We start from the raw sequence: 10874 nt of genomic DNA, 5'->3' as shown, positions 1-10874 counted from the left end.
GGGGCGGGTGAACAGCTCTGGATGGCGCTAACCCTTTCCCAAGACCTTTGCGAGAACAGACCCAGGGAGGGGGCGACCGCGCCCGAGTACCGCTCCTCCAGGATCTTAGACTTCCTGAGACGACTAACAACCCCCAGGTTCGTTAACAGTCTTGTGTGCCGGCGCCCATGTATCGTTCCTTCCTCCAGCACCAAAGACAAGGACACGGCCTCGGACTCGGCCAACCCCCCCAGGGTCAAGACTAACGAGTTGTATAGTCGTAGCCCTTCTCTGGGACCTCGCCCCACGCCCCAAAGTCGCACCCCGTGACGTCAGCTGATCGCGCGCGTGACTGTCGTGACGAACGTGACGCAACAGAGGGGGTGGGGCGTGGCGGGTCGTGGCGGGGCGTGCCTGGTCAACCGTACGTGCCGCATGGTCGGGCTCGACGACCTTTCCCAAGGGCTGCTGCCTGGAGGAGGGGGTAGGGGGCGAGGGTTGCGGCGATGAGGCGTACGCACGAGGATTCTCCAGGACTTCTTCCAGAGCCTGTACCATGCGAATATACGAAAGTCCTTCAATTTTGTAGATAAGCAAATTGATCCACACTCTCCTGTTACAATATTCGGGGTGGTCCGTCAGCGCCGTTCTTTCTTCCGGTTACACTGCACCGGATGCAGGCGTGCGGGCGGTGTTGCTCTTGCCTATCGCCATTGTCGCTCACCGAGCCTTAGGGCGCCGTGCGAGTATGCAACCCGTCCGCACGCCTGCACCTGGTACAGTATAACTAGAAGAAAGAACGGCGCTGACGGGACGGACCATACCGAGGACGATACCATAACGGATGAAGCCATGTTGTAGTACGAATCAAATTGTCCATAATACACACGATTTCATTCGTATCATGGATGATATGTGATCCGTATTACACCCAGAAAAATCGTTTCTTGTTTGGAGAAGAACTAGACTAGAGAAAATGACGGGAAATAATCAGTCGTTCGAAATGGTCTTGGCATTTCGCTAATACCGACGAAGGGCAAAGCAAAAGAGTGGTTAGTTGCCTTACTTGTGAACAGTGCATGCGGTTACTCTATTAACCAAGCAGTGCGGTCAACAAGGTCCATAACTGTCGCGCCGAGGCGTGCCGTGCCTCAGGCGTGAGCAGCGCGTGCTGCAAAACGACGCTTGCTGGTTGTCTGCGCGTCGCCACCCCCTCTGTCTGTCTCTGCGCCCGCCCTGTCGCCGCGGCGCACTGGCGCACGTACACCCGGCGGCTTCTCCTTCGCGGCCGCTCCATATCGGGGCGAGAGCCGCCCTGACCGGGCCTGGCCGGGCCCTGCCCGTGAGCCCACAGGGGCGTGAGCGCCTTGTAGGGCACGGGGCGTGAGCGCGGGGGGAGCGACCGCGAGCCGTGCCCGCGGCCCGCCGTCTCGTCCTGCGCCGTGAACGGCTTGTTTGTCGCGCAGGTCACCCGCCCCCCGCAGCACGGCCGCGCGCGGCGCAGTCACCAGGCGCGCGGTGGCAGCGAAGCAATATGAATCGAGTCGTATGGTGTGATTTGCCTTTCGCAGACGAAGAGACTGCGAGGTGTCCGTCGTCGGCTGTGAGGTTGCCACCCCCTCGCCCTCGCGCGTCCCCCCGCGGCGAAACATAACGATGTGGGTCTCTTGCTCCTTCTCCGAAACGTCAAGACCGTGTTTGCTGCCGGTATAGGGGAGCGAGCGGGGAGGGTGCCGCGTATAGCGGGTCGATAGATCGATTGAATCGATGGGGTAGATAGAGAGGAGACCGGTGGCGGCGGCGGCAGCGCATCTTCGAACTACAATAATAATGAGATAATCATAACAATAATAAAATCACTTTGCGGCCAGGGAGCGGCTGGGCTCTATCTTCATCTCATTACGGACGAGGGTGGTCGAGGGGCCCCCTCTCCATCCCGACCCGCAGGTCCAGCGCTGCCGCCGCCCGCATGAGCGCCGCATGTGCGCCTGTGCTGGGGTGGCTTCAGGTAGGGGGGGGTTCTTGTAAGCAGCCAACACTTTGTGTGTTCCCCGTCTTGGGTGTGTCGCACCGATGGGAATCAAATTGAATCATCTGCTGTTGCAGGGAGCGGCGCATAAAACCACGCTTGTAGTGGTCCATGCCGACAAGCCTTGTTCCAAGTCAAATTTTGTCAAAATTCAAAGAATATAGCCACCTTTTGATTCACTGCTGAATGATTGACACCTCCTCCATATCACCCGAAATCTGCCAATCGGTCAAAGTGGGGTGGGGGGACCGTTCTGTCTTATCCTGCGATGCGAAGTGTGGGTGATTGATATCTAACGGAACGGAACCGTGAGAAAATAAAGTGATGACCTTATTGACAGCTGATCTGATCCGAGTGTTTGTCGTCGTTTGCAGGCCTTGGAGATGCGTGGGGAGCCGCGCCCTGTCCGGTCAACCCCCGGGAGTCGTGCATCAAGGAGCTGGGGTCGCACCTGCTGCAGGTCGGTACAACAACATATTGCTGAAGATGTATAAATAATAAATGTCACCGTCAATAATTTTTGTTACTGTATCCTTGCTCAGACACTCGACGGCTTCATATTCGTGGTGGCTCCGGACGGCAAGATCATGTACATCTCTGAGACGGCATCTGTGCATCTCGGACTTTCGCAGGTGGGAGATATTGTACCGTGATGGTGATGGGATAAAATTTAAACTAATAACTCTTTTTTTAGTAAAAGTTACCAATTTTAAATCTATCTGTTTTCCATTTCGATGGTGTAATCACCGGCAACCGCAACAGCGGGAAAACTTGTGCGAAATAGTTTAACTTTGAATCTGGCAGGTGTGGGCCTGCACCCCTTCGCAGCTCGCTTCAACTCATTTTCGCGTTACAGGTGGAGCTTACGGGCAACTCCATGTACGAGTACATCCACCCAGCAGACCACGACGAAATGACAGCCGTCCTCAGCGTTCACCAGCCGCTGCATGCTGACAACAACAGCCCTGGTAAATGCATCTCGGGCAACAACGACTTGTATCGACCCGTATATCTGCAATCAAAATTGCTCACACTTTTCTTCAACTTCCAGAGCTGGAGATTGAGAGGGCGTTCTTCCTCCGGATGAAATGTGTCCTCGCGAAAAGGAACGCTGGGCTCACCACCGCTGGTTACAAGGTGAGAATAAAACCCTCGACCCCTGCTCCCTGCTCTGTCTCTCGAAAACGTCACTTTCAATTCCTGTACTCTTTGCAATAAGTTTCCTCGAGGTATCTCTCACGGAGGAAACAAGCTCAAAAACAACAACACACTAAACGAGGCCGTATCGCGCTAGCACTGCTGTGCACTGTTAGGAATTCCTTAGGCTAAATACGGAATTCTTACGGAACTGTGTGATCCGTGGGTGCCACGGCCCAGCCCGGCGGGGCGAGCGGCGCGGGGCACAAAGTAATGAGAGACCGTCTAATGTATGCGCGGGCAGACGCGGGCCCTGTACCTTACACGACACCTGCCACTCACTCACTGCACCAGATTCATTTTTACTTTTTTAAAAAATAAAGTTTTGAACCGTGTTTTGGACTACATGCAAAATAAAGAGCGCGGGAGAGTTTATGAATGGCAGTCGAAGTACCTTCATTTTAGGCCAAGATGCAAAATATGAACTTTAAGTTGCGAAGGGGATGGTCTGGACGGTTTCTTTCGCCGTAAAATCATGAATTCAGAGACGCAAAACCACAGTCTAGTAGTCTTCCTTCCTCCTGCTGTTTAGGCCCTTCTCATCATAGAGTCTCGTCTTGTCCGCCCCTGACCCAAGTCGAGCTCAACCACCCTCCAGGCTCCGCCTCACCGCACCGCGCCACGCCACCCTCCGCTCCCCCTACGTTAATTTGCTGACTAAACACGGCCTGTGTACCAGTGAAGGGGACGCAGGGGCGGTGGCTGGTGTTGCAGCGGCAGCGGCGCGGCGGGGCTGTGCCAGTGGGGCTCCCTCCTCTCCAGAACAACAAAACGGGCGCTAGAGTGTCCTCCAGCAGCTCCCTGCTGCCTCCAGCAGCTCCCTGCTGCCTCCAGCAGCTCCAGCATCTCGGGGGAGGGGGGGGGGGAGGTATCCTAACGCGGAGAGCCTTGCCTCCTGCAGGTCGAATTTAGTTATTGTAGGTGTACAATGCGAAGAGCTGTTCTAAATGAGAACAGGTTGAAATTAGAAATTGTTCTCTGTCGTACTTCATGAAAGTATGTTGAGGCCAGAAAAGTACAAGAGGGAGGTTGCAAAAAAGAGAAAGAAAAGATGAAAGTGCAAACAGGGTAAGAAACTGTGTAAAGTGAAGGGCACTCCTCGCTCCCCGCGGGGGCGACGCGGGGGTGGGTGTGCAAGCGCATTTACACAGCTGGTCGCACTACCGCGCGGTGCCGCCAGGATCGGTTTCCAATAGAGTTAGCCTTAAAAGAAAAGAAGAGGAGAAAAGTGTACAGTCGAAAAGAGAAAATGAAAGCAATGCCCCACCAGTGTCGGCGCTCTGTTCCTTCGCGTCATGTAAACAAATGTCAGATAAACAAACCCGCCCGGATCTCGGCATTGAAATATGGCCCGATTTTTCGGGTGCTCTAAAAACTTGTAGGCGTGTATGTATGCACCCCGCTCGTGGCTGCAGCTTTCCTCTTCTCTCAGCATAGTTCGACCCGCATCTTTGTCCAAAGGGGGATGCTCTGGTTTCATGATAAAACTTCCCGTCTTTTTCTTGGCACTTCCATGAAAATAAAGGAGAATCAATGCATTTAAATTCCTCTCTTAGAGCACAAGAGCTCCACGTTTTTATTGAAAATGTACGTCTGTCAACAGAATACGGTATCTTTTTGCAATATTGCGCACAAAAAACAAGCGTCCGCAGCGAAAACGAAAACACCAGAAACTCTTCCAACATTTTGATGATCTCCAGTCTGGTATCGTTCGTTACAAAGTTCTGGAGCATTTTGGGTTTAGGCGCAGCGAGGCGAGGTGGGTGTGGGTGGCGCAGACGAGCATCGCGCAGGCGGCCGGAGGGTGGCAATGAGGAAGAGGAGGAGGAGGAGGGGGAGGGGATCGAGATGGGAGGAGTCACCGCGGGCTCCTCCCCCTCCCCCTCCCCCACTGCCGCTCCCGCAGCCAATGGCAGCAGCCAGGGATCCCCCGGGAGGAACTCACTGTCATACTGCTCTGTATCCGCGACGCGCTTTGCTGCGTCCCCCGCCTATATAGTTTAGCCGCCGACCCGTCCGTCTATCTGGCTCTGTACACTAAGCTCCATACATACATCATACATCTCCTCACACCATCTCATAATAAAACTGGACCCCTGTTGTGCTTACGTTCTTGGTGCAGTCAACGTAGTATAACGTATGCCTTATTTTCTCCCTGTTTTGGGGGACGTTTTCGTAATAAATCCGACACCCCGAGGCTCTGCCCAAAATATAACTCTGTAAGAGGAACGAAGGAAAAGTCCCAATCACATGCATGTTTTGGAGGATCCGTTGACTGATGTTTGTTTCTTTTCTGCTTGGCGCAGGTAATACACTGTTCTGGGTACCTGAAGGTGAAGCAGGTAGCCACGAGCACGTCTCCCTACGAAGCATGCTACCAGAACGTGGGTTTGGTCGCGGTTGGGCACTCGCTGCCGCCATCTGCTATCACCGAGATCAAGCTGCACTCCAACATGTTCATGTTCAGAGCTTCGCTGGACCTCAAGCTCATCTTCCTCGATGCAAGGTGAAAAATCTCGTTTCTGTTATTCAGCATTGTCTTCTTCCGCCCTATAAGACTCATGCTTTAACCTCTTTCCTGAAGTGTATAACAAATCGACGGCTTAAGCTGTAACATAAAATATTTAGAGCTTGACTGTAGAAAATGTAAGGTCGTACAATAACTGTAGAACTCCTTGCGCAGGGGAGCAGTACACACCAACCTTGGAGATATGCAATTACAAAATCATTTTTGTTCTTTATTTCGAACTGCGAAACTCTTATTCTCCGGTTCAAAGAGCTGGCTTGTTGTACACTTATTACAGTGTGGTTATTAGATTATACGCGGTGGATAAAAATACTGCTCGTATCATTTTCTTCAATCGTATTTTTTTCTGTTTTACAGGGTTTCTCAACTCACAGGCTACGAGCCACAGGACCTCATCGAGAAGACGCTGTATCAATATATCCATGGCTGTGACATAATGCATATGAGATTTTCACATCATACATGTAAGTGTGCACAGGAATAGCTCAAGGAATTTTCTGTCAAGTACTTTCAAAGAATAACACAAGGATTAATACATAGCTTAAAGTCGCATCTCTAAAACGACGGCCTGGTTTCGCTTTAACTCGAGTTCTCCCCTCCCCCTCTTCCTAGATGCCCCCTCCTAGCGCGTTCCTGTGTCTTCGTGGGTGGGTGGGGCAGAAAGGGCTTTTCTTTAAAATAGAAAAAATAATAAAGGAATTTTTCAGTCTTGGGGGGTGCTTCGACCCCACGCTGCCACACTCTCCATAGGCCCCAGGCCGCCTCACCTCACCCCTCTCTCCGCCCCTGCAGCGACAGCGACCCTCCCTCCGCTCCCGGGCCGTTTGCCACCCTCCTGTACCCGCGCGCTCCCAACCCTCTCTCTACTCCCCACCCCCGCCGCCGCGACTGCTGTGCGCTTGCCGGGGGAGTTCTGCTATCGGCTGCTGATGTTTGCTCAGCCCGTCATGTAGCCGGCTGAAGCGGGGGGTAGGCTCTGGGCGCGGCGCATAGGGTGGCGCCCGCCCCCTCCCTCCTCCCTCAGCCCCTCGCGCTCCTCATCTATCGATTGGGTTTCGCACCCCCCCTCCCCCCGCTCACCCTTTCACTCACACCAGAGCGGCGCATTATCCCCCTTTTAGCTCCGCGCTCCCTGTTTACCCCCAGCAGCCTACCGGCCGGGCCGGGCCCCACCCTCCTGCCGCTACTCTCGGCCGCAACCTGCCACGCCACACTACTGTACGCCCCTCCCCCAGGGGTTGCGCGCACAACCATTGTAGGGACTCCCAAAGAAATTTTGCAATTGAATTTAGATGAATGACGCATTACTCGTCGCGATGCGTTGCTGAGGTTGCCCTGCGCGCCGTGTATTTTGATGACGGGTGGTTTACGAACGCCTGTGTATCTGCGGATAGGCAACCCACAGTCACTCGAGCCGTGCACGTTGCCTAACCTAACCCGTCTTCCTCTCTCTCTGCTTGCAGTACTCTTCAAGGGCCAGGTGACGACCAAGTACTTCCGGTTTCTAACTAAAGGTGGCGGCTGGGTGTGGATGCAGAGCTACGCGACCATCGTGCACAATTCGAGATCATCGCGACCGCACTGTATTGTGTCGGTCAATTATGTTCTCAGGTACGAAACGAACCAACGAACCGTATAACAAAAATCATTATAAAAGTATTGTGCTTTGCTACAGCCTATAAAGTTTCATGATATGCCTTATCAAAAGTGTTCTCTAACCAGATATTTCTTGTCCTCAGCGAGTCGGAGGCTACAGACCTGGTGATGAACATGGAGCAGATCCGCGGCCCGGTGGCGCCCGTGGGCCCAACGACGTCCTCCGCGGCCCGCGAAGTCGTCGAGCCGCCAGTGTGCCTGCCGGTGGTGACCCCGGTGACGGCGCCGTCCTCTCTGTCCTCCAGCGGTACCGGCGGCGACTCGCAGGCCGTTTCCTCGCAGGCGTCGCAGGCGGCGTCGTCCCCACTCTCGCAGGGCTCTTCGCCGCAGCCCCCAGAGCACATGAGCGTGAACCCCCTGGTGCGGCCCGCCCCCGGTTCGCCGGCGTGCCCGCGGCCAGCCAAGTTTGCCCGGCTCGACGTCTCGGCCTCCGCTGTCCCCTCGGCCGCCGTCGCCCCCACCCCGGTGACCCTCCTCACCCACGTGCAGGCCGAGCCCCCGCACGCGCCACCCCTCGCGCCGCAGCAGCCGGCCAGCCTCCCGGGCGACGACGAGTACAGCGACAGCTCCGTTGGGCTCAGCGGCGGCCAGGGCGCCGCGCTCTCGTACTTCATACCGTACGAGGACACCGTCAGCAGCAGCGGACCCCCGCCCCCTTCCTATTCGTACCACCACGAGCTGAGCTGTTGGTACCCAGACCAGGGGGAACTGGCAATGACCCCCGGGACCCTGCAGCCTTTACCGCTGCCTCAGCAGCACCCGCAGCAGCGCCCTTACAGCTCCTCCTCCAGCTCGTGCTCGTCCACGGAGAGCGACCACCAGCAGGCCGCCGCTTCGGCACCGGCGGTGCCGCACATCACCGCCCTCCCGTACGCCTCGGACCAACACCAAACCTTCGCCGGTCTGCCTTGCCACTTCACCACAAACAACAACGACCACAACACCAGCAACAACAACATCATGTCCCCGACGCTCCAACATCACCAGCAGCACCACAACCACCACCACCACCACAACCACCACACGACTACTTCCCCGCACCACCACCATCTCCACCATCACCACCACCATCTGGATGTCGGGGTAGGCGTTGGGGTCGGAGTGGGCCTCACTTCAAGCGGGCACCAAGACTATCAGGACTACACCAAGAACGCCCTGCACCACCAGCCACCGGGCTACACTAGCGTAATCGTAGACGCACAGCAGTACGTCAACGAGTACGTGCACTAGAACGCTCTGGGCGTACCCCACAAACTCTTGACAATAATTTTATTTCAAAATTTATGTTGATGGTTTTGGCGAGATTGGTGTGAGGTCCAACTGATGATGACTGGCGAGTTGTGTCGATCTGCGCTTTCTAGTCCTGGGTGATGTGTTGATGTCGGCTGTCAGGGTGACTGTGTCGGCTGCGCCTCGCCATCCAGCACGCGAAGCCTTGCACCACCCTGCATATCAAACTCATTATCAATAAGAAGCTTGACCATTGGTGGGTGCCGGCCATGAGGTGTCCGTGCAGCATGTATGAGGAATGGGTATGGAAGACACAAGTTTGGAATAACATGAGTTTCCATGCTCTTGTCTCATATTTTGTCGGATTGACTTTCTTGTAGGCCCGCCTTCACGACATTGGTTTTAAAGCAGTGATATAACTTAGTTATTAATAAAATAGGTGAATAATTTTATTTCTTTCTTATTTTAAAAGAAAAGACATGTGATGTTTTGCGCCCGAGACGTACTATTCAACAAATAAATGGTCCGGCGCATTTTTATGGGTAAAAACGCTCCCTTAGGCCCTATTGACTGGAAGAACCTCGTATCTATGGTACTTACATCACCCGAAAACATGCTTGTATTTAAATCACCATCATTTTGATGACAGCTGAGCCTGGAGCTCATAAGTGAAATTGTTAAAATGGAATACTGCTGCATCTACACCAGAACCTGGAGATCAGCAACATTTTTTTTATCTTCCTGATAGAAAATGCATCAGTATTTTTCATTGTACAGTTCCCTCCAACCAAGAACGTATCATGTATCATCTACTTCATATCAAAAAAGTACCTGAAAAGTGAAAAAAATGTTCATCTCTGGATAAACTGTAAATCAGAAAAAAATCTACATCATAGATAAACAGTACCTTTTGGATCCTGTAACATATCTTTCAAGCTGTTAGCAGGTGTTGTTAGTTGGCGAGTGTGTCTTTGCATTTTACGTACTTTAGTTTTAATTAGTATATTAACCAATTGTAACCAAAGAAGTGGCACCTCATTCAAAATTGCAGGTTTGCACATTTTAGCAATTGCAAAGAATGTTGGTTAATTTATCACTCGTCCAGTTGCAAATGTCAGTCATTATTTGAGTCCATTGTGGAATTTTCGTTTGACCTTAATTTAATTTTCAGCATAGAAAAGGAAATCCTACAGGTTTGTCTTAATTACAATTCTCTTTGAAAAAGGGATGATGTACTCATTGATGAGGTAAAGAAAATCAATTGTTTGTTTCCATGAATTTAAATGAGTTTTCCACAATTTGACAGCATTCTATATCAAAGAAACACAAACATCTTAGTCATTATTTTTTTTTGTTCGCGTGTTATAACGTGCCATTGTGAAGATAATTAAAATACCCATCACTATGTTGATATTGAGATTATGTTTCTGTAAATATTTGCCAAATGAAATGAGTGTATTTCATGTACATAAAATAATGTATTCTGATTAGAGTGTACATTTTGTATTGTTCAAAGTTATTAAGATTTTAAAGAATGTGATATATACATTACAATATTATGTCTTCCATTTTAAATCTTGCATTTTCTCTTCGCACCCCTACCATTATGGCAATGATGTCATAATTTAGCATTTAACATTGAAGTTTCAAAAAACAGCACATTTATTAAAAAAGAACCAACTGGTCCACGATCCAGGGTTGTTTGTAAAAGCGTGAACACCCAATTAACATACAGCACTAAAGGTGACCACCAACCGCCCGGTCGGTGGGCAACCCATCTAGCACGGGACGATCAATAGCGCCTGCGAGGCAGGCAGCCCATTTGACATGCGTTGGAGGTGGATCACAGGTAAGTAGGGGCAGAGACGTCCCTATTGGTGACCACAATGCCAGAGTCAGCTTAATCCGACCTGACTATAGAATATCCCTTTTCGGGTTCGGGTATTATGAAATCCGAAGCCTTCAGGGTGTAAGCAGAAGGCAAGGACGTGTTCTGCACACGTCCCTGTTTGTAGCTATACGATTGTTGCTAAAGCCGACAGTGCCCGAGTCAGCTTAAACTGAATCGTCTATAGACGAATTCATTACTACCGCCAATGCTAGAATATCAACCAGAAGTAAACAGCGCTAAGAGCTTAAGCGAAAACGAAAGATATCAATTCCTCTCCGAAGCTCTCGTCTTGTCCAAGCGCTCGGAGGGACAGGGGGCGGCAGGGGCCCTATTCAGGAAAGCATTGCCTACCCTCCAGGCGTTTT

The 10874-nt window shown here is 52.0% G+C and overlaps 1 protein-coding gene across 1 annotated transcript in view; it reads left to right on the top strand.

Moving 5' to 3' along the window:
- Positions 1-10193, top strand: part of LOC113207552 (single-minded homolog 2) — a gene marked incomplete in the record, with an annotated part of 13515 nt that extends 3322 nt beyond the window's left edge. Inside the window, 8 exon segments of the mRNA XM_052264334.1 lie at positions 2383-2468; positions 2551-2640; positions 2865-2976; positions 3060-3145; positions 5512-5711; positions 6090-6196; positions 7196-7343; positions 7472-10193. Of these exon segments, the coding sequence (XP_052120294.1) occupies positions 2383-2468; positions 2551-2640; positions 2865-2976; positions 3060-3145; positions 5512-5711; positions 6090-6196; positions 7196-7343; positions 7472-8618 (1976 nt within the window).
- Positions 10194-10874: the final 681 nt, after the last annotated feature.

This window comes from Frankliniella occidentalis, unplaced genomic scaffold (assembly GCF_000697945.3).
Source record: "Frankliniella occidentalis isolate FOCC.00 unplaced genomic scaffold, Focc_3.1 Scaffold18, whole genome shotgun sequence".
Taxonomy (NCBI): Eukaryota; Metazoa; Arthropoda; class Insecta; order Thysanoptera; family Thripidae; genus Frankliniella; species Frankliniella occidentalis.
The sequence above is the reverse complement of the archived record's forward strand: the minus strand, read 5'-3'. Positions and strand labels throughout refer to the sequence as shown.